Source organism: Strongylocentrotus purpuratus, unplaced genomic scaffold (assembly GCF_000002235.5).
Source record: "Strongylocentrotus purpuratus isolate Spur 01 unplaced genomic scaffold, Spur_5.0 spur5_scaffold_12, whole genome shotgun sequence".
Classification (NCBI taxonomy): domain Eukaryota; kingdom Metazoa; phylum Echinodermata; class Echinoidea; order Camarodonta; family Strongylocentrotidae; genus Strongylocentrotus; species Strongylocentrotus purpuratus.
Genome location: NW_022145597.1, coordinates 21,541,771 through 21,566,005, shown reverse-complemented (window position 1 = coordinate 21,566,005; position 24,235 = coordinate 21,541,771). Strand labels below are relative to the sequence as shown.

Below are 24,235 nucleotides of genomic sequence, written 5' to 3'. Positions count from 1 at the left end.
TGTTGTTTTACTAACGAGGACATAATTGTTCTTTTATGCGTTTATGTATAGGGAAATTTTTAGTACGGGCAGGGTTGTGTATCTAGGGCTTTCCACTGCACTGTATCCGATACAGGCCAGCCTCACCGAGGCTGGCCTGAAAGATGGCCTCATAATTGGCCTGGCCCTACCTCTAATTGAGTCTTACATCTAGTCTACACTTGTACTTGTGCTGAGTTAACCCTGAATGTTGATTGGATCGCATTAAAGACTTTCAACATACAACTCATGACTGGTTTGATTTCTTGGAGCAGTGATCGTAGTTAAACGAATGGATGAGAATCAGTGACAGGTATTGACGAAGCATGATTGACTGCTCGAGGGATGTTCAATTGATTGATGATGTGCTCAAGGCGTTTTTAGGTGACCGATTGCAGTCGATGGACGAATGATTGTTGAGATACACGTATGAGCAGTGAATAACTCCAGCCATTAAGCTACGGGCATATATTTTGTCCAAACGGACGGAGAGCGCCTGGCCAGATACGGGGCATCCTGACAAATATTCCGTGTCAAGCCAAGGTGGCGAAATCGAGTCCGTCACACATGGTGTCAGAAGTGGGATAGCTGATGGTGTGGAGTGGTCGAGTTGACGGAGCTGGAGGACGACGGCAGTAGCACTGACGGAGCTGGGGGACCATGGGCAGTAAGTCTGACAGGCGTCACAAGCTGGTAGAGCTGACGGAGCTGGGGGACGACAGGCAGTAAGACTGACGGCGTCACAGCTGGTTGAGCTGGGGGACGACGGGCAGTAGGTCTGACGGCGTCACAGCTGGTTGAGCTGGTGGACGACGGGCAGTAGGTCTGACGGTGTCACAAGCTGGTAGAGCTGACGGAGCTGGGGGACGACGGGCAGAAGGCCTGACGGCGTCACAAGCTGGTAGAGCTGACGGAGCTGGGGGACGACGAAGGGCAGTAGGTCGTACGGCGTCACAGCTGGTCGAGCTGATAAAGCTTGGGGGCGACGTGCAGTGAGACTGCCGCGTCACAGCTGGTCGAGCTGAAGGAGCTTGGGGACAACGGGCAGTAAGACTGACTGCGTCACAGCTGGTCGAGCTGACGGAGCTTGGGGACGACGGGAGGTAGCATTGACGGTGTTGCAGCTGATCGAGCTGACGGAAGTGTAGAACGACAATGGAGAGAAAGAACAATGAGCCCAGGGATGCTGAGAAGGAAAGGAAACGAACTAACTTTTGAACAGTTGAACACTTTTGGAAAGAGCCATTTTGAACTGTCAGAAAAGACTTGGATTTTAGTTTTGATTTGTTTTGTTGTTGTTGCATAAGTTATAGATAAGTTAGCTTGGGGACCAAGCTTGGGAGGGAAGGGAATCGTGTAACAAATCAGGGTTTTAGTATTGGACGAAGGTTAAGCATTTTCTGTTGTACGAGCATGCGCTATAGCAATATGGTGCATCGTTGATTTAGCAATTACCAAACTGAAGGAAAATGAGCATAAATTACATATTTTGATCATGTTGGTGCAATTATCATGTTTCTTTTGGGGATATTACTTGTATAGTAGTGATCTAATCAGGAATAAGGGGTTATACTGAAGATTATATGTGAAGATTTTATGGTATTAGCAGAAATATTGTGTTGAAGTGTTGTTTTACTAACGAGGACATAATTGTTCTTTTATGCGTTTATGTATAGGGAAATTTTTAGTACGGGCAGGGTTGTGTATCTAGGGCTTTCCACTGCACTGTATCCGATACAGGCCAGCCTCACCGAGGCTGGCCTGAAAGATGGCCTCATAATTGGCCTGGCCCTACCTCTAATTGAGTCTTACATCTAGTCTACACTTGTACTTGTGCTGAGTTAACCCTGAATGTTGATTGGATCGCATTAAAGACTTTCAACATACAACTCATGACTGGTTTGATTTCTTGGAGCAGTGATCGTAGTTAAACGAATGGATGAGAATCAGTGACAGGTATTGACGAAGCATGATTGACTGCTCGAGGGATGTTCAATTGATTGATGATGTGCTCAAGGCGTTTTTAGGTGACCGATTGCAGTCGATGGACGAATGATTGTTGAGATACACGTATGAGCAGTGAATAACTCCAGCCATTAAGCTACGGGCATATATTTTGTCCAAACGGACGGAGAGCGCCTGGCCAGATACGGGGCATCCTGACAAATATTCCGTGTCAAGCCAAGGTGGCGAAATCGTGTCCGTTACAATACATTGTTTTGGACTTAAATGTTTGCCTTACCATGTTGTTTAGTCCTTCATTCAAAGGACTCTTGAATTGGGGGAGGTGTATTGTTTTATTTGAAGAGAAAGAGAGATAGGTAGAAGAGGGAGGGAGAGAGAGAGAGATAGAGAGATAGAGAGAGAGAGAGGGAGAGAGAGATAGAGAGAGAGAGAGAGAATGACAGAGATCATTGTTATAATTAATAACACATAATTTTTACATGATACACTGTGTATCTAATACTATGTATGTGTGAGGAAAGCCACAAGTATTTGTGTTTGCAATATACTGATTGAGTTAAGTATTGATATACTGTACTGTATAATAGAGAGAGAGAGAGAGAGAGAGAGAGAGAGAGAAAGAGAGAGAGAGGGGGGGGGGGGGGGGGGATGAGGTGGGGAGGGAAAAGGATGTAGATAAAATTGATTCTCAGAGAAACGACAAAGAGGAAAATGATATAGAGAGAGAGAGAAGGAAATGAAATGGATGGAGTGAGGGGTGTCTGGGTGAATGAGAGAGAGAGAAATAAATGTTATATGTTTAGTGTACGAGCAGAGTCACACACCAGTTGTCTGAATTTAGAGCGATCGCTATACCGGTATTCACAATTGTTCAGAAATTTGTGTCGGTAGACCAAATTAATTTATGATTAACTTAATTTCTTAATCATAGTTTTCTACCTTGAGCTTCAAGCCTCGACCACCCCGGAAAACAAACGAAAATGTTATTTTTTGCTAACTGTCGGAAAAGACATGGATGAGGAAACCTTTTTCAGAAAAGTGGGCGTGGACGTATTGCGATAGTCTTAGTTCAAGCACAATATATACATGTCATTTCAAATTAGTTGAGTGTCATCATTTATTTCAGAAACTTAATTTTTACATTATGAAACTTGAAAAGGTTCAAATTATTTTACCAGTTGATGGTAACTGATTAAGAACTTTTACCTCTTTGTATAAATAATAACAAATTGCCTGGTAAAGCAAATAATTAGAAGGTCGCTAACAAGTTTAGTCTGATAATTAAGGCTCAATTTTGTATATAAAATAAAGGTTGACAATTTTTTATCTGTAATATTATCAATCAATATTTGAACAGATCTATACTCCTTTGTTTGTGTATCATCGTTATTTCGATTACTTTTTTTTGCGTCAAGTGCTGTGAAAATTACACAATCTTACCATCACCTTGAAGCAGCACGTACACTGGAAGAAGAAGGGTCTGCGTTCAAGCCTAGTATTTATGTCCGCAGCATGCATTGTTACTAGTACCTAGCTCTGTATGTATTCAGTGAACGTGATCGAGCGTAAAACGCGTAATGACTTGCTAGAAATACTGCAAAACATAATTGTTTTCGCTTCCAACTATACTTATCAAGGACACGTACGTACAGACGTAGACAGGCATAATTAGCCGAGTCATTTTGATGCTACGACTTCGTCAACTGCAAGGGAGCTTTCGTCGTTTATGCACGATGGCGTCCGGAGAAGTGAAGACCTACGATTATCTGGTGCTGGGCGGCGGCTCTGGGGGTATCGCCAGCGCGAGGAGAGCCACCGAATTCGGCGTGACTGCTGCAGTTATCGAAGGCTCACGACTAGGAGGAACATGTGTGAGTATATAAATAATTATATATATTGTACCTAAACAGAAATTACTGTCTGATACGGGGAATTCGTTACAGAATTGACATTTTCTCAACCTTTCCCAGCGAAAAGTTTGACCTTGTCCTTAATATTATTATTATTATTAGGCTTAGCGTCGGGTTGTCAACCCTCTCGCATTTGGAGGGAGTCCAATTTTTGTTCAACCCCCCCCCCCCCCCCAGTTGAGCCAAAAAGAATTGCATACGATCTCCCTCAAAGCAGTTCCCCAAAGTTGACAGCCCTGGGTTAAAATTAAGTTATAAAGTTAAACTCAGAGTTTCTTTGCCTAGATCTAGACTTTACAGTCTGATTTAGCCTTGAGGACTAGGTAATATGAAATATGATATTGATTAAATTATATCTGTATCTATAGGGACGATTACCCCCCTCGAGGACAATTACCCCCTAGGACAATTATCTCCCCCCCCCCCCCAGAAAATTAATTATTTTCAGGGATTGGAAAGAAAATAGATCTAATCACTATGAATATGATGGATAAAGAAAGCGGACAAAATATACAGTTCCTCAGGTAGACAAAGGAACATATATCCCTTCACTGCTATTGTGTAAAAATGTGTAGAACATGTGTCACATGCATATTCACCTGTTCTATACATTTTTACATAATAGCAGTGAAGGCCTGTTCCTTTGTCTACCTGAGGAACTGTATATTTTGTCTGCTTTCTTTGTCCGTCATATTCATAGTGAATATTCATATACTGTTTTTAAAATATCATCAAAAATCATATTATAACGACTTACTTTCAGCCAAAATGTCTGTGTTTCTTGAATCTACTGCGTGCAATGAGATTACTGATTACTAATTTATACTTCATATATTTTGACAGGTGAATGTTGGCTGTGTTCCCAAGAAGATCATGTTCAATACAGCTCTTCACATGGAAATGATTCATGATCATAAGGATTATGGCTTCAATGTAGATTACAAGGGATTTAACTGGAGGTAAGACACAACTATAAAAGAGGACCATTCACATATAAACAACAAAACTTGTACCTAGCTATGAATTTTATGAAATGAGCTTCAACATTTTTTATGGTATTCTATTTACTGTAAGTTGGGCTCAACACTAACAGGTGGCAGCATACATAGCCCCCCAAATCCGAGTCTGGACCCCCAACATTTAGATTTTAAAGTTTGTACGTAGCCTCATAGGGGTCATAAAAAAGACTGTAAAAGGTTCAGTCTAGACCTCCTTAACAAAAAAGATAAAAATCGCAGTGCACAGAGCCTAAGTCACATTCTATGATTGCTCTTTTTGCAAGAAACCTGCATAGAAAATGATGCGCCTCTAAAACCATGTCCTACTAAGATCATAAGGAAAAAATTATGATTTTGAATCAAATAAACCTGTACAGAATGACCACCTGTCTATATAGACCGTATTTCTCGTCTCTCTTGAGCTGTCTTTATGCCCAGGTTTCACTGTATCTTGTTTTTATTTCCAGTGTGATAAAGGAGAAGCGTGATGCCTATGTCAAACGTCTGAATGGCATCTATGAGACTAACCTAGGCAAAGCCAAGGTTGATTTCATCCCTGGTTACGGCAAGTTCACAGCCGATGGATGCATTGAGGTCAACGGTCAGAAGTTCAAAGGTCGTCACACCATGATCGCTGTGGGTGGGGAGCCAACGATTCCTGATGTCCCAGGTAATTGGAATCCAAAGCTCTTTGGAAGCGTATAGGGACGTTATAATGTGATATAGGCTATACAAGAATCGAATATTATTATTATTATTAAGAAAGGGCTGTCTGCTGTTGAGTAATAATGTTGTGATAATTGTTCAAATATCCCATAGGCTTCACAGATTAATGTAAGGACAAAATCCACTGTTTAGAGGAAGAAAAGCATTAACTCGAAAACTTTTATACCTATCAGACTCTCAACAGACAAATTTACATTAAACAAATTTGTCTGGAATATGTTGCTCCTATGGGGTTAGGGCTTAGATTGCTGTTAGGTTTTCCATTAGACGATAAGGTTGGCATAGCGTGAGACCAGAATTTAGCTAGGAATTCAGCTAGTTTTAGAAATTGCATTTTTTTGCTGGAAATAGAATGTCGTACATTCATGTTTTTTCTTCTGAAACTGTTAGACTAGAGAATATTTTTGTTTGTGTTTTTTTTCTTCTAGGTGCCGAGTATGGAATCAGTAGTGATGGCTTCTTTGATCTGACAGACCTTCCAAAGTAAGACATTTATTTTATAATGGATGATTGAGTAGTTCTTTATTTCAAATTAAGCTATGCTATTGGTTTAATAGGGTTATGATTCTTTATTTCAAATTAAGCTATGCTATTGGTTTAATAGGGTTATGAAAAACAGCTGAAGGTTGAGTTCTGATAGAGACTGTGTTCATAAATAAGATTGCTGTCCATTTGTGTCGGTCAGCCTCCATACATTGACTTTAACAATGAACAATGAAACAAATAGAAGATGATAGTCTTAATTAAAATTACAATGTAACATAATCCTCTAGATGGAATAACCACAAACTAAATTCCTAGTACATAACACCATATTCATATTAGTTTATTATAAGCTAGGATCAAATGTATGTAGTACAAATACGGTGTTACGGTGTGTGTGTTTGACTGCAATCCAATTTTGTTTTTAATTTTTCCCTCTACATTTAGATGTAGTATCTATTATGGTGGTGTTTTTCTTCTGCTGTACACATTGAAATTTTCTTATGATTTATTTTGAATGAAATAAACAAAATTGATCATTCCATTTAAACTCACCTGAAGAATGCTTTATTCCCCCTTATTAAAGCTGAATTAAATCAACAAGATTTGTAATAACTAAAATATATTGATAGAATATAATACATTTTTATATTCATCCTCAAAAAAACAACCTCTTTTTGTTCAATATGTGTGTCATTTTAGGAAGACTGCGGTGGTTGGAGCTGGATACATTGCTGTTGAACTGGCAGGAATCCTGAAAGAACTTGGAAGTGATGTCTCCCTCTTTATCAGGAGAGACCAGGTTGGTTTGATAATTTCTGTCAATATTGTTGTAAAAAACTCAAATGATATTGGAGAACAATATGTTAACACTCCATCACACTGCCAAAATGATTCCAAATTGAATATCCATTGACAGAACAATGCAGTCAATAGTAAATACTTCATCACACTGCCAAATGATCCGAATTTGATTTGATTTGATTTATTGGTTTCTGCATCTTTTTTCTTTTTTTTCATCATACATTTTCATGAACATGATATGGTTTGATACAATATTTTAAGTGTATATAATTTTATACAGATAATAAACGAAATTAAACAAATATATTGAATGCATAATTAACATACATTAGATGCAGGAGGGCTACAGAAATAAGCAAAGTAGCTTGACGTGCCTGCAGCCTAGTCTGCAAGCACAGACCCTAATTTGACACTTTATCAAAAAATCATTATGTCTTGAGAGAAGCCTAGCCCAGCTACCTACTGGTGTGTCAGGAGCAACTACATTACATGGCCTATGGTAGTCTTATAGTGCAGACTCACTTTTACGATTGACCAGGGTTTGTGCTTGCAGACTACCTGCAGCCCTCAACTTAGATACAACAATAACAAATATAAATAAAAAAAGAGTGTGACTTGCAAAGAAGAAAAGGAAAGGGGAGAGAAGGATCATTGTTAATAATACAATAAATCTCATACATCTGTTGATTGAATGCAGGTTCATTCATGAATGGATAAACGATGCTAGGTCATAGACGATTACACATCATTGTTGAATATACAGTCAATGTACACACGAACATGAATACAGTAAAATTACACATGACAGGATCAATACTTAGACAATAACATAGTTTTAACTGCCTTCTTAAAAGAATACAATGTCCCAAGGTTTCTCATTACAATGGGCAGAGAGTTCCAGATGTCTGGGCCGGCGTGTCTAATGGATTTGAGAGCCAATGCGGTTTTTTGATTTCTTAAATGGAATTTTTCAGTTTGCCTTGTAGGGTAAGAGTGGATGATTTTATTCAAATTAAACAATGGGGGAAAGTATGGAGGTAGTAGACCATTTTGTAAGCGAAACATGAAAAGTGCTATTTGTAGAAAATTTATATCATCATCAGCTTTTAGAGTTTTTAGTTTTGAAAACAAGGGATTGGTGTGGTCGCGATTGGAAGAATCAGTTCATATACGCATGGCTTTCTTTTGTAACAGTAAAATGGCGTCAACGTTGCTTTACAAATTTGCCCATATAATGTTACAATATGAAATATGAGGCAGTATTAATGAATTATATAACATAAACAAGATATTTGAAGGGACATAATGTTTCAATTTACAGAGAATACCAATATTACGTGAAATAGTATTAGAAATATATTGCACATGATTATTCCATCTCAGATTTTCATTGATCAAAACACCAAGGAATTGATCATCAATTGACAGAATCTTAGTGATTTGTGGTAATGTAATATTTTACTCGGTCTATTGTTGGTTTGATGTGGCTAGAGTATGAGATCGAACAGGAAATACAGTATAAGCCTGTTTCACTTCTGATCCGGCATTCTCTCTGTTGTCATTTCCTCCAGGGGTTTTATTTCATTACAGACATAGGGTCAAGACTGTGGTTGTGATTGAGTTTTAGATTTCGGGTTCGGTTCTGGTCTAGGGTTAGTGTGCATATGGTATTGGGCTCAGGATTTAAGCGTGGTTATTTGAGCTACATGTAATACATCCTGGACCCTGTTTCATGAAAATTGAAATCAATAACAAGATTCAATAGTTGTTATAAGCTACTGAAATCCTTGCTTTTGATTGGCTATGAGCAGATTTGTGACAGTTGTTATTGATAAAAAGTTTTATGAAACAGGACCCTGATGTGTTCTTTCACTGATTGATTTTCTCTTCTCTTTTTCTCCCAGGCTCTTAGGAATTTCGACTCCATGATTACTACCAATGTGACAGAGAGCATTGAAAACCTTGGAATTAAGCTTGTCAGACAAAGTTCAGTAAGTATTAAAACCACAGGGTGTTTGTTTAAATTTTGACTCTGATTACCAAGAATCTTGACTGTTTGAAGGTACTGGATATGGATAATTATTTCATTGCTCAAACTTGTGATGTGTAGTATATGTTTTGTAAAAGGGTAACAAGGATCTTGATTAGTATCACCCTCATCCCAAATTCCATAGATCGAGATTCGGCTGACAAAGTTACATTATGATGATTAGAGAATGCTAATCCGTGGTTACTAGAACGTGGTAGTGAACGTTACGTAAAGGAAAAATAAATGCCTTTTCAATACCAACTTTTAGCCCATCATTTGATTAGCATCTTTTTATAACATTAAATTTAAATACCAGTGGAAAAAAATTTAAATGGTCAATGAATACTTAATTTTAACTTTAATTTTTAAATTTTCGATATCATTGCCTGTTTCTAACCCCAGTCCAAATTTCAGTTTTTATATCATTTCAAATTTAATTTAATTTTTAATTTTTTCAATTTAAATTTGTAATTTGTAATTTTTAATTTAAATTTAAGTTTAAAATGTCTTGCAGCCTGTATACAAAGTCAATGAAACAGAAGAAATCCTGGCCTTATAACACAACATCAGGAAGATTTATTATCAGTTTGAATTACCATTTCAATTACCATTTCAATTACCATTTCTCAATTTCAATTACCATTTCAATTTAAATCCAATTACTTGCAGTCTGTGTCTGTTGTGAAGGAAGCAGATGGAACTCTTACCTATAACACAACTGCAGGAACATTCAAAGGATTTGACTGTCTGCTCTGGGCTGTCGGGAGACATCCACTAACAAAGAGTCTTGGACTTGAACATGTGGTAAGTCTCAAAAAGAACCTCAGGGGGGTGTTTCACAAAGACTAAGAGCGACTTTAAGTAGGACATTCATGCCACTGGTTGCTCTTACCATTATGATCTCTAGATAATGTTTTATCCTTCAATAATGAACTATCAAAAAAGTAAATTCTGTAGATTTGTGACCACGATTTGTAAGTCCCTTGAGAGGCCAATGCCAGTAAAAGTTAACAGAAATAGTAGCATGAAGGGCCTGCCATGGTGAATCCAACTTAAGTCTGTCTTAGTCTTTGTGAAACACCCCCCCCCCCCCCCCCCCAGATATTTTCCTTGGAGAAAGTTGATGGAGGTGCAATCAGTCAGTGGTATTGGACTTGAACTTGTGGGAGACTCAGAGCAGACCTCTCATGTTTGACTTTTAGTGATTTAAATGTTGGATGGGGTTGGAGTTGTAAGTGAGGATGCAATTGCAATTAGAGAATAAAATAAAAGGAAATTTATTCCTGGAATTTTTGTGCCAGTAGTTTGGCTAGTGTTTCTTGGAAATGTCATCTTTATAAATTAAATATTTGGAAAGCTTAGATCCTCCTCTTTCATTTGATGTAACTCATATGATGCATATTTCACGCATGAGTGACTAAAAGCAATTTGAAGAGAGGAAACCAAAAAGTCATTTGGCGGGCAGTATCTGAATTTTAAAGGGAAAATTACATTTCTAGAAAGTTCAATTTCTCCCCTTTCATATGACACCTCAATCAGGAAAAATGAGCCAGGAATAACAAAGTTCTGTTTGTTTAAAGTAATGCTTGCATTTCCATAATTTGACCAAACGGGTTTGTTTTTACTGGCTTCTTGCCGTTGCAACGAACAGAGTTGACAAAAGACTCAACTCCGTTTCGTTGACGATCAGCCATGCACAAAGATTAAGAAGAAAGACCTGATGCATGGCTGATCTTCAACGAAACGGAGTTAAGTCTTTTGTCAACTCTGTTTGATGCTACGGCAGGCAGCCAGTGAAAAAGAACTTGTTTGATCAAATTATGGAAATGCAAGCATTTTTTAAAACAAACAGAACTTTGTTATTCCTGGCTCATTTTTCCCGATTGAGGTGTCATATGAAAGGGCAGAAATTGAACTTTCTAGAAATTTGATTTTCTCCTTGAAATTCAGATACTGCCCGCCAAATGACTTTTTGGTTTCCTCTCTCCAAATTGCTTTTAATCACTCATGCATGAAATATGCATCATATGAGTTGCATCAAATAAAAATGGAGGATCTAAGCTTTCCAAATATGTGTCATTTATTAATTATAATTGTGATTAAGTTATAATAAAACATTGATAGTTCTCGGTTTCGTTTTCTCTGGGACACACTGTATAATTCCTTACTTCAAGCCTGGACCAAACAACTCCACATAAACATAGAATCTTAGAAAAACGTTTCATTGTCTTATCTTGCTATGATTCTTTTGCATCTCTTTCTAATCTGTATCATTTGTTTCCCTCTCAGGGTGTGAAAACCGATGCCAAAGGAAACATCGTTGTAGATGAATACCAGAACACCGCTACACCAAACATCTATGCTCTAGGAGACGTGTGTGGAAGAGCCCTTCTTACACCAGGTATAGTCAAGCCTTTTATTAAGTCAAAGCAGACCGGGAGCCAAATATCTGAAAAAGGGGCTCCCGGTCCTTAATTTTTGTAGAGAACCGGGAGCCGTTTTCCAGGACCAGGAGCCGTTTCCAAAATTGATGAAAATATGTATTCTTTTAAATTATTTGTTAAACGTTACCTTTTATTTATACATACGGTAGTTTACATTTTGAGCACTCTAATATTAAATCACTCATACTTTGGATAAATCTGTCATATGTAGTTGTTGTAGTTCATGTTTAACACTATTTTCATGCCGTTAAATGTCAAAAATTGAAAAATGTTAGGAAGGGGGGAATTAAATTATTTTTATAAAAAAAATACTTAAGAAAAAACATCTATAATGACAATGCAGAGCTGCCAACTGTCACTTTCAAAAAACATATTATTCAGCTTGAAAAAGCATATTTTAGGTGAAAAAACAGATTTTGCCTGTTTAACGTGTTCGTTATTTAGACCTGTCACTTAAAAAAAAAATTAAAAAAAAAAAAAAATAAGAATAAAAAAAAAAAATTAAAAAAAAAAAAAATTAAAAAAATTGTTAACTATATTTACCTATTTTATCAGAAAAATCCATTATTTAAAACATCACAGAATTTTAGTCAATGAGTACGAGGGCCGCTGAATCAAGGAAAGTCTGGAGTTGCAATCAACTTTGTACATAAAGTCAATGCATCGATCAGCAGGTCCGGTGTTCTGTTTTTCATTTGGCTTTTTGAAGCTACCATTACATCCGAAAGGCATGCGATAGGCAAAAAAACTGGCAACAAAATCGCTGATTTCTTGATTTTTAGCGCTATTTTGATGAACTGTTTCTTAAAACTGGGCTAAACCCCCGTGAGCTTTGGAAATATGGCTCCGATTCCGCATTTTTGACAGCAAAATTTGGCTTTTGGGATGGATTTTTGGAAGTTACATCGAGACTTTCTTGTACTGACACTGTGTGTGTAGTGCAGTACAGCACTGATGTCATTTGTGTGTGTATGCATGGCCGTCCTGGGGAAATGCGCTCGTCTTTGAGTGGTGTACATCCCCTGTATTGTGTGCTCCGTACTCCGCTAGGAGTAGGAGATAGCGGCCGCTCGTATTAGTGCTGCAATTGTTTATGGGCGATTTTAATTAGGATTCTCATTATATAATGATTTGTTAGGGTTCATTCAGTCCACGTTTAACTCGTATCAAGTAAGTTTTTGTCACATTTGTGAACATTTAGTGCTAGACATGTGGAAGTTTATGAAACAGAAAATGTTAATTCTCCCAGACCGGGCGCCAGAAATAAAAATGGACTGGCGCCCGGTACTCATTTTCCCCGTCTTACCGGGCGCCAAAAGTCAGGGACCGTTGGGTAAAAATCGCCCGGCGCCCGGTTAATAAAAGGCTTGGGTATAGTTCATATTTTCACCGTTATTTATGGCGACCAAAATATTAGTTTTAATATACAGTCAAACCTGCTTTAGTGACCACCTGTCTACAAAGACCACATTTTTTGTTTACCTTGAAAATGATTTCTCATTTAAACATGTACTATAGGCACCTGTCTACAAAGACCACCTGCCTACAATTAGTCCACTTTTTGTGTTTCCCTTGGGCGGTTGATATAGCCAGGTTTGACTTTACAAATAAAAACACAAAGCGATACATAGCAATCAGACAGTGGTAACAATAATTTTACACAATCATCTTATACAGAGTGAACAAAGTGAGTGCTACATAAATAAGTGAATAACTGTGTGGTGCTCCAACCAAATAATTACACTGTATCTTATAGATTTTATGTGCATATACAGCATATACATGGGACTTAAAATGTTGGCATTGTTACTTTATATTTCATTTAGTCATTCATTCATTCATTGAGTAAGACTCTCGTCCCCGCGATAATGGGACCAATACTTTGCCAATTTTGTTTGTTATCAAAACATGCCTTGTTTTTCTTATGTCCCTTTTGCAGCCAACATCAAATTCTGTAGAACTTTGTAGGAATTATGGATATGTCATGTATGTTTAAACTGATTGAATCTTTGCACAGCATAAAACGTACGACCATTCGGTACAATGGTCTGAAAATCAGACTATTACTTACTGGCCTTATAGCTCTTGAGTCGATTCGACAACTAATAGTCGTTATTTTCCCACTTGAAGACATTTTCAAGCCCCCTTTTTTAAAGGAAAGTTCTAAATTAGTATCATCTTTTAAATGCCTTTGGAATTTAACCTGTTCATTTTTTGGGCCTGCAAATGGGACATAGTACCTTTAACATGTTTATTGCAGTATGTTATTATTAGAATATCCCATATTTTAAATTGAGCTGTACTTGTTTTTACAGTTATAGCTAGGTAAACAAGAATGGTTGTTTTCTTACATGTTCCAGTAAAGCACTTTTCAAGGTGAACAAACAGACATTCTTTTATGAGAGAGACACAGGTAGTCTCGCTCAAGCATATATGTATCATTTTTTTTGTGTGTGTTTTTTTGTACAGTTGCTATTGCTGCTGGAAGGAGGCTGTCGCATCGTCTCTTCAATAATGAGAGCACCTTGAAGTTAGACTACGACAACATTGCGACCGTTGTCTTCTCTCATCCCCCCATTGGCACCATCGGATTGACAGAAGGTGAGATTATTACATTCAGGACAGAAATTTATAAAGGATTGCATTCTTTGCTTTTTCTTCTATGTCAGATTGCTAATGATGCTGGCTACTTTTCTTTTATTGATCCATTTTTTAAAAATAAAAATTCATGTAAATATTTCTGAAGAGAATGTAAAAGTATATACATGGAGCCAGGTTCAAATAGAACTTCTGTAAGAAAAAGGAGAAATTTTCAACATGATGATATGAAGGATTCAAATTATTATTTTCCTTTTAAAATTCTTGATGTTAAATGCCACATGATCATATCACATTCAAATGTGTTTTTTTACGGTGATATTATAAATGTTCACTCAACTAACTCACAATTTTCTTAAATGTCTCAGTGGAACAAAAATACACTGAAGCAGTGAGCGACTTGGCTCTGAACAGCTCCAAAAAGAGAGTTTTGAAAAACTTTGAAAAAATGAAAGAGCTTGGGTTGAAAATGAAAACAGAAGAGGAAAATAGATGTATTGGAGGAAGTCTAACTTTTATTGCAATATAAAAACATAAAAACATAAAAAGCATTATATCTCTTATTTATCCCTTCTTCCCCATTCAGCGGAGGCTATTGCGAAGTACGGGGGCGACAATGTGAAGACCTACCAGTCTTCTTTCAACAACATGTACTTTGCAATGACAGAGAGGAAGGAGAAGACCAAGATGAAGCTTGTGTGCGCTGGTCCAGAAGAAAAGGTGAGAAAGAGTGAAAAATATATTGTTTAGTATGATAGCTCATTTTCAAGTGAAATCTCTTTGTCTGTGACAGTAGAGAATTCAATTAAAAATGAGCAGGAATTTTTTTCCTTCATATTATTGTAGTTGAACCAGGGGGGTGTTTCATAAAGCTGTGCATAAAGTCACGCATGACTTTACAAATGACTTAAATATGAAGAGCTAAATGGGATTCTCAAATCCTTTTAATTGCATATGCTCAAGTTGAAATATGCAGATGTAGATTAACCTTATCATTATTAACAAAACATTTTAATGCAAAGTGTATTTTTGGCTACAATTTAATCAAGATTATGGGAAATACAGTCACAGTTTGTTAAAATATCAGGAAAAACTTTGGGCATCCCATTTGGCTCTTCATATTCAAATCATTGGTAAAGCACAGCTTTATGAAATACCGCCCAGTAATGGTATTCATTTTTGTTTAAGAAATACTTGATGCACTGTATGATGATATATACATCACTGTAGTATTATTCCTTTTATCCTAAGGAGTCATTATGCCAAAATTTCACATGAAATACAAATAAGAACATTATCAAATTAAACAGATTGAAGGCTCTCTAATTTTGACATTGCAAAACTGAACATAACCTATGTCTGTGATCTCATTTACTTTGCATGCAATTTCATATATCTTCACATGAAAGATGACTGCTGAGACCAAATCTTTGCCATACATATATATTACAGGGTGTTAAATTAAATTACTATAAAATATCTTGAATTATGAACTAATAGCAGTATGATTAAATTCCTAATGCATGAAACAGAGAGAGAGAGAGAGAGAGAGAGAGAGAGAGAGAGGAGAGCATTGGTGTTCGAATCTACGACCCCCGAACATCAGTAGTGAGGATGGGAGTAGAACGTACTGAATGAACGAATGTATGATCATCAATAGAGATCTGTCAGTACAGGTTCCGTAACTCAATCAGAATTCTACATCAAGTGTCTCTCCAAGTACCTCGGTCTTGAGCCATCTGTTTCAGCATTTCATATCCTGTTGCTCCACATTCTGCGATTTCTGTGAACGCATGATATTTGTGATTGACATTTCAATTTGTTGTTCAGTTATGACCCTTTTCAATCCTTTGCTCTACTTTCATTAGGTTGTTGGGCTTCACATGCAAGGTTTGGGATGCGATGAGATGCTTCAAGGTTTCTCCGTCGCTATCAAGATGGGTGCAACTAAAGCTCAGTTTGACGACACCGTCGCCATCCACCCGACCTCCTCGGAAGAACTTGTGACGATGCGTTAGAAGCTAGCTCTACATAGATTCAACCAGTAGCGTATCCAGGATTCTCGGGGGAGGGGGGGGGGGGGCACAATTCTGAAAAAAAACATCTGACAAGCAAATAAATTAATGGTGATCAAACCTCATCTTCCTACTTTTTTCCCATTTTCTTTCTTTTTCTCATTTTTGTTGTTTTGCCAAATCTTTTTTCAATTTCTCTTTGCTAAGTGAATATGCCCCCCCCCCCCCCCCCCCCCCAGTGACCCCTCCCTGACTTGAATCCACCTCTTTCATCTTTATAGAATTTGAAGATAATTAGGATGATTAAATCCATGTCTGGTTCATTAAAAAAGGAAAAATCGTGCTTTCTTAATTGTTGATTAATGAATTTAATTATTTGTAATGTTGTAATCAATGACAATCTTGTTAGAATGGTAGTAATGTGTTGTATGTTTTCTATATTTTTATATTTTCATGCTATTTGGGGTAGTTGAAGATATTTAGTGTAATGATGTAGAGAGTTAACATAATAGATGCAGACAACTCCATTTGGGACGGAACACCTCTTACAGGGGCACAAGCTTCCAAAACAAATTAAAATTTGATTTACCTTTTTTTTGAAAATTTCCAGGCATGAAATAAATGATCCATATGAAGATTTTAATGAGATATAATAATTTGATATGATAAACAGTCACAAAACATGTACAACAAAAGGAAGATTAGAAAGACACTATAGGCAACTCATCAATTAAATCATTGATTTAGAGCCAAAAGGGCGTTAACTATGTTTAAGTAAAGTATACAACTTAACGCCCTACTGGCTCCGAGAAAAAAATATGATTGTACCATAAATTCCATGGGTGTATGCATGCACTGTAAAGAATACCTCCTGCTCGTATCGATGCAGCTCATTAAATTATGCATAACTTTATCTGTGAGGGCATTCGGTTTGAGAGAGCTAACATAATCTTATTTATACCTTGCTCTCAATTATGTAGCATTTGCAGTTCACCTCTTCCAAGAAAATAGATACCATGCATCATTAATGGGGAAGAGAATGACAAATATATATGTTATCGTAATGTGCAGTTCAGAATGCATAGTTTAGTATATTTGTATAGAAATTCATCAATATTAATTTCAATTACTGTAAATCCAGAAACTGTTGCAAAATGAGATGTTAGGGACGGCCATTTTCACAGCAAGAAACTGCCTCAGATCACAAATGTTTGTTGTATTAATTAGGGTATGATTCAAATTTGTTTGGCATGAATATGTGAAACTGGAGCACTCTCGAACATTTCAATGATGCAATAGTTCCTGGTTTTGCATTATTATCGCTATTATTGTTATTAAAATTATGAAAGCAAAATGTATGTTCTAATGAATTGTATGATAAGTGCATTGCCTTAACCATTCATAACATAGACAGATTTTACAGGGTAGAAATTTAGATAAACAAAATGTCTATCTATTTTTTGCTATTCAATTCGAATTCAGAAGGCTCTCAATAGCTCTCAATGTGGTTCTAGTATGCAGTATGGTGAAAGGAGAAACGTAAGAAATTCCCTATATGGTTGTCTTAAAGTCACCTCAATATTTGGATAATTTAACAGTAAATGAGGTTATAATATGTCATTCTAGACTCCAGTGATAATAATGATAATAATACATTTGTCATTTATGAAGTGCCTGTTCAAGAGATAATAATAATGATAACAATATTGATAACTTAGAAGCACTAAAAACAAAACGAAAATTAAAATAGCATTTACAAAATAATAAAAACAGTTTCTCTTAAGCTACGGTAAGTAGTAGGTAGTTATAAAAATATTGTAGTCAAAGTCAAACCAAAGGTGCTGCATTGAAATATTCAACAAAGATGAAAAATGCATGTTATTGTCTAGATATCGATCATCTAGGGGCAAGTGGTTTACATGTGTTTATTAGTACACATCGAGGGTTCAGTGACACTAAGTCGTAACTCCATATTCTGCCAAAATGAGTATTTGATATCAACATTTTCAGAAAAATGTAGGCTTTCCAGGAAACACAGACTTAACTCATTCAACACCTCCATTGAAGTCAATGGCTAGTGAAACATAGACTTAAACTCCTCAAGGCCCAAGTGCTCTGTGACACCTAAACCACTTTTTCTCAAAATGGCCAAAATGGAGTTACGTCTTTGTGTCACTGACCCCTCGGAATCTAGTTTTACACGAATTTTAAACCCTTCTGGCTCTCAGCAGACCATGTACAACAAATAAACTCAACTCCAGGTATTCCATGTCTTGCAAGTGAGCCCTCTATTGACCAATGTAGGGAAGCATACCTTGAAGATACAGAATGCTTTCAGAATATTGATGCTAGAAAATACAACCCTCTATTGACCAATGTAGGGAAGCTTACCTTGAAGATACAGAATGCTTTCAGAATATTGATGCTAGAAAATACAACTGTAACTTACCTATGTTCTTCTAGATTCCTTTTCTTTCAAAATGCTACATTGCTTCTTTGTATATTTGTAGAGCTAATGGTCCCATATGGTTTATTCCACCTTGATATACATTTGTTTGATGACTGTTTACCTCGCTATGTGAATTTAGAAAATGAAATACCTGGGTACTGATATATTAGAATGTATAATTGTATTTACTTTAATTATCATTGTTCCGATAATTTCTATGACATAGATTGTATTTTTCAGAGTACTTTTGAAGTAGCAAATTACATTTTTATCTATAAAGTGGCAAATGTCCTTGTATGTTTTTTGTGTTCCTTGTATTACATGGTCCCCATTTGTAGAGTCATTAGCTTTACCTTGGTTCCACCATTATTACTAACACTAAACTGAATAAAAATGCAAAAATCCTAACCATATACCAACAAAGAATACAAATAGAGAAACCTGAGTAGGCAAACGTTGAGCGGAGAGGGGCAGACTGGGTATTTTGGGTCCCCCCCAAGCAATAATCATATACCATATACAATAGTAATTTCTTCAAAATGCATGAATTTTGATCTTCAGGAAGATTAATATTTGTTGACATTTGAGATTGAGCCCGCAGGAAGAGCAGTATACGTGATAAAGCTACCTAGGGTAAATAAGACAAAATTGTTATAACTTATTATGTAAATCGATCTGTTTCAGCAAGGCAATTTAAAGAGCAATATCAAGTATGTGTGAAATTTAGAAAAACAAATTAGAAGATAAAATATAATTATATGATAGAAAGAGAGAGAGAGGGGGGGGGGGGGAGATGGGGGAGGAGGTCGAAAGAGAGAGAGAGAGAGAGAGTCTGATAGAGAGAGAAAGAGATCGAGAGTCTGAGAGAGAGAGAGAGAGAGAGAGAGGGGGGGGGGGGGGGGGGGGGGGGAGGGGGGAGAGATGGCCGGGAAAGAGAAATAGAGGAAGAGAGAGTATTTCATAAGCTCGGGTAATAATTAGATTTACAGCTGTATTTAAAATGCAAAGATGTATATTCATAAATGATAAAAGATAAATGAGAGAGAGAGAGAGGGATATATATATATATCTACATTTGCTCCTACAGTTGAGCACTGTCAGAAATTGCAGTTTTACTAAACTTGCTTATATATAAGCAAATGTATAGAAGTTCAAAGGTGAAACAGACTGTACAACTCTTATTAATAAAGTTTAACCTTTCCAACTTCTATATCTATATATATGATACAGAGAGACAGATATAATTGAGCTAATTTCAAATTTCATAAGCTCTTACTTCTTGCAAGTTTATTCCTTGACCCAGGGCACATATTGGGCGTGGTCATTAGTTTAACCCTCGATGGCGATGAATCTTCAAGTCGAACGTACGGCAGTTGACACCTATTCAATGAGAATGGTATCCTTTCTTGCACACAAGATTTGAACGATCACGTTGCATTTTACATGCCAATACAATGCGATAAATGGTTTCATTAGAAGTACTCTTTGAAAACAGATCAACTCTGCACTGAATCAGTCGAAACACCGGTAAGAATTTAACGTCTTTAGCTCTCGCTTTCTCTGTTATAATGCTGTATTTTGTTTGAGATTACTTACGATTAGAACAAGAATGTAATTTATAGTTTATCTGTGTTACTTTGATAACGTGAAATAGCTCATGAAAGTATTTTTGTGATCATTTGAGAGTGAACACCTGTTGTTTCTGTTGGTAGATATTTGTCGAGCTTCCAGCTGCGTAATTATAGCGGCTGGTAGATCGTCTGCGCTGCGCACCGCGCGCTAATTAATGTGAATGATTCCCGTTGCGAACCAAAGGCGTCGGTGGTTGCAAAAAATGAAATGATGGAAGTGATAGTGGAATATGCAGCCGCCTTAAAGCCCGAAACGCTGGTGGCATTTAAAAATTGTAACTGAGTTTAGCTGTTTCATGGCTGCTTTTGCTGTACCAGGTGGTTGTGCCATTCCTTTTGTAAAAAATGGGAAAACTAATTTCTGGTTGCATTTTAAAGAGGTTCATGTCAAGTTTATTGGTGCTAATGTACTTTCGTATCCATTTTTGACCGGGAACTCCTACTAAAACATACCAAAATTCAACTAAATCTTCATCAATTGTTCAAATAATGGTTATGATTTAAAAGTTGATATATTTCTTATCTGTTATGTGTCAATTTTCTCATCTCTTTTGGAGTATTTTTGCTAAAAAAAGATGACATTATAATATACACTTTCCCACAGGTTTCACGACAAACCGCTGCACAGTTACAATACAATTGCATACCGTACGCGTACCGACGGAGGGCCCAGGGTACTGTGGGCAGGCATGCGTGCAGTTAGCGACCGTAGTAATTATCTAACCTCACGCACGTGCCTGCCCACACCCCTTCCTTGGGTCGTCGTATTGTAATTGTGCAGCGGTTTGCCGTGAAACCTGTGGGAAAGTGTATATTATAATGTCATCTTTTTTTAGGAAAAATACTCCAAAAGAGATAAGAAAATTGAGATGAAACAGGTAAGAAACATAATGACTTTTAAATCTTAACCATTATTTGAACAATTGATAAAGATTTAGTTGATTTTTGGTATGCTCTATAATTAGTAGGGTATCTCCATGCCTAAGTTGCGGGTCAAAAATGGAAACGAAAGTACGTTAGCGCCAGTTTGTTTAAATCTTACAAAAATTAAGGATTTTTTTTTACCTCGTATTCTTTATTTTATGTCGTACCAAAAATTAAAGGTGAGAGGTGACAAGAAACAATGAATCGATCACTTTTATTTTACTTGGCTGAAGTTAACCATGGAGCCATCTCCCCCAGAAGAAGAATATTAGTGTTGAACTCTTCTTCAAACACAATCACAAAGACCAACCCAATTGCAATTTCAATCCTCTGTTGTAACTCAACATCGAAAAGAAATTATGTCACTTTAGATCATGTGTTCCGACATGGTAATGTTTGCACATTTCAATGTGTGATAGTACTGATGGACAAGGCTATTGAAATTGACATGGTTTTTTGAAACTCTTTACAATCGTATTTTCATTTGATGTATGTCAATCTGACAGAAATCGTATGAATAAATGTGACTGTATATGACAGTTGTGTGGGAAACAAACTTATTAATTTTCTATTTTTTGAATTTCATTTGTGAACAGTAGCAATACTGTTATATTATACACCCTGTACAGCATTGTAAAATGATGTTCAAAGTGCATTTTAATTATGAAGTCATTCAGATGTAAATATGTAGGAAAAAAGGATTATTATTTTCAATATATATAAAGAAGAGCATTTTTGGTTGGTATTGGATTTTGTGTGTGCAAAATTGTACCATATATGTACATGTAATGAATTGCTTATAATTCATGTAGCCTATTTTTAGTTTTTTTTTGTGTTTATAAGTGAATTGTAAGACAATTTATCCTCATGACTTATGAAAACAATACATAATTCATTTGGGTTGTTAAATGAAATGGGAGCTATTTATTTTATAGGTCACTTGATACGTTAAATATAAAAGCTGAGTATTATTATTATCATCTGAAAATACCAAGGTATGTTTTTTCTTTACATTCTACAGTACACATTTCCTGAACAAAATTAGATAAAATCACCAAACTAAAAAAATAATAGGAAGACATGGTTAACTTAAGTCTTATTGATACAGTTCCAGAGAGATTACAGATTACCAGAAATCTCTGTGTATAAGACGCACCTGTGTCTTTGGGCCGGGGAAGAAAAGACAAATCATTTCCAGGCACAGTGCCAGGTGGAGGGGCATATATTGACACTTTAAAAAAAAAAAAAAAAAAAAAAATTAAATGTGTACCTGAGTATTAGGCGCACCCCCTGACTTTAGATTTTTTTCAGCAGAAAAAGGTTGTGTCTTATACACAGAGATTTACTGTAGTTTCATTCTATTAAAATTGCTGAGGATAGATAAGAAGTTGATAGGACGTGACAATCAAACATAATTACCTTTTTTATTAAGTGTCTCCTAAAAATTTTGTTAATATAGTTTCACAAAGTTCAAAAATTAGTTTCATTTCTCAATTACAGAGGATAGAAACTTTGACCAAATTTGCTTTGTTATATCAGTGTGTTTAATAGTCAGTACTTTAAATGTTATTTTTTTGTAGATTACACCAACCTGTATGAAACGATAATCAAGTGAGCAAATGAAATATATCTTTTAAAGGGGAAGTCCACCTTGATAATATAGTTGGTTTTAATAGAAGCAGAAAAATGAGAGAAACAGGTCAGTGAAAGTTTGAGCAAAAAACAATTACAAGTAAAAGAAAAAAAAAAAATTATGAATTGTTGAAGGTGCAATCAATCAAACACAAATCGCAACTCTGACATATATTGTGAGGTCCTCCCATTTGCCTTGTACAAAAAAACTTCAAAAATCTACCAGTATATTTTCCCTTAAGAGTAATTTTAGTCATATGTCATTAAATTTTCTGTACAGAGGAAATCAGAGAAGAGCTCGCAAGATACGTCACAGACTCGCAGTGTTGCCAATTTGTGTTTAGCCGATGACAACTTCAAAAGTTCATAACTTGTCTATTCTAATCGGATATTGCTAAAACTTTCACTAATCTATTTTCTAAATTGTCTGCTTTTATTAAAACCAGCCTAATATCAGGGTAGACCTTGTATTAATCCAAACACACTGACTGAGTGTAATATTGACTGTTTTTTAGGGCAATATTTATTTAATATTGAATGGCCTTGGTTGGGACACATGGGTTTATCCCACAAGCTCATGAGCATATTATATGCGTCGGCACAACAAGGGAAATATTTTCAAAGTGAATGTGATATATTCTTGTGTCCCATAATAGAAAGCCATTCAATATTATCATAAATAATTGTCTGAAACCTAGTGTCTCAATTATCACTACCGGTATTACATCCTAATATCAACTTGCACACCAAACATGCAGGGAACAAATATCCTATTTTGTCCTTTCCCAAGTATGATAAAAGACCTGCGCACATGTATACATGTGCTTTAGCCTGTGTATATTTCAACACATATTCACTCTTATAGGCGTTTGCGCACACCAAACCATGAGATATTGAACATTTACTGCACGGTCATCTGGCATTTTTGTTTGCAAACCATGAGATATGATTAAAAATTGCACGGTATTCCAGGTAATTTTGTGCAAAGGGCAAAATACACCAATTTTTGTGGTCGGCTCAAAACCCTTCATTCAAATAATTAGACGTATAACTTGCCATCTAAAGTTTAAACATATTGCTTAAGTTGAAGATGTATGAGGACAGTCTGGTTGGTTATTAAGTGGGTAATATAGTTAAATGTCACCCCAACAACAACAACCTAAGCAGTCTGTTTGACTAATCAAAGGGATTTCAACCATTTCATAAATTGCTCTGCAGAAGATTTGTTTGGTAATCCCCATAATGTGAGTGTTCAATTCTGATCTCTTTATTTGTATAAATTTGTATGTCATATCCAGTTACTACTATTGTTAAATCTGTTCATCCAGATTGTGTTTCCACAGACAAAGAAGCTTGATTTAATATTATTCAGTTAATAAAGTGAGGTATTCCAAGAAATATTGTTTGTGTCTGTTCATAAAGTATATTAGACTCTTGAAAGATTTACTATAGTAAAATGAGAATTTCTTGGAGTGATGTTTCTACATTTGGATATTTTTACATATTGTTTTTTGTGTACCAGACCTCACCTTACCCATTGCTTATGGAAAGCGAGTGGTCCCTGTATTAAAGGGATAGTTGAGTTCTGTTTTCAGATCGCAAATGCCTT

The 24,235-nt window shown here is 36.3% G+C and overlaps 2 protein-coding genes across 2 annotated transcripts in view; both read left to right on the top strand.

Moving 5' to 3' along the window:
* Positions 1-3,516: 3,516 nt before the first annotated feature.
* LOC589396 (glutathione reductase, mitochondrial) lies at positions 3,517-17,726 on the top strand. Its single transcript, XM_030982108.1, has 11 exons — positions 3,517-3,854; positions 4,737-4,852; positions 5,359-5,561; positions 6,046-6,100; positions 6,803-6,902; positions 8,809-8,895; positions 9,603-9,737; positions 11,223-11,334; positions 13,847-13,978; positions 14,562-14,695; positions 15,844-17,726. The coding sequence occupies exons 1-11, from the start codon at positions 3,669-3,671 to the stop codon at positions 15,991-15,993; spliced, it is 1,410 nt and encodes a 469-aa protein (XP_030837968.1). The 5' UTR covers positions 3,517-3,668; the 3' UTR covers positions 15,994-17,726.
* Positions 17,727-19,911: 2,185 nt separating this feature from the next.
* Positions 19,912-24,235, top strand: part of LOC373219 (myosin VII) — a 63,824-nt gene continuing 59,500 nt past the window's right edge. The window contains exon 1 of the mRNA XM_030982107.1: positions 19,912-19,966. The gene's annotated coding sequence lies outside the window, so the exon portion shown is untranslated. The remainder of the gene's footprint in view (positions 19,967-24,235) is intronic.

Coding starts and splice junctions, on each gene's coding strand:
- LOC589396 (XM_030982108.1), top strand. CDS start 3,669: ATGCTACGACTTCGTCAACTGCAAGGGAGCTTTCGTCGTTTATGCACG. Junction 4,853..5,358: donor TACAAGGGATTTAACTGGAG/GTAAGACACAAC, acceptor TTTTATTTCCAG/TGTGATAAAGGAGAAGCGTG. Junction 11,335..13,846: donor AAGAGCCCTTCTTACACCAG/GTATAGTCAAGC, acceptor TTTTTTGTACAG/TTGCTATTGCTGCTGGAAGG.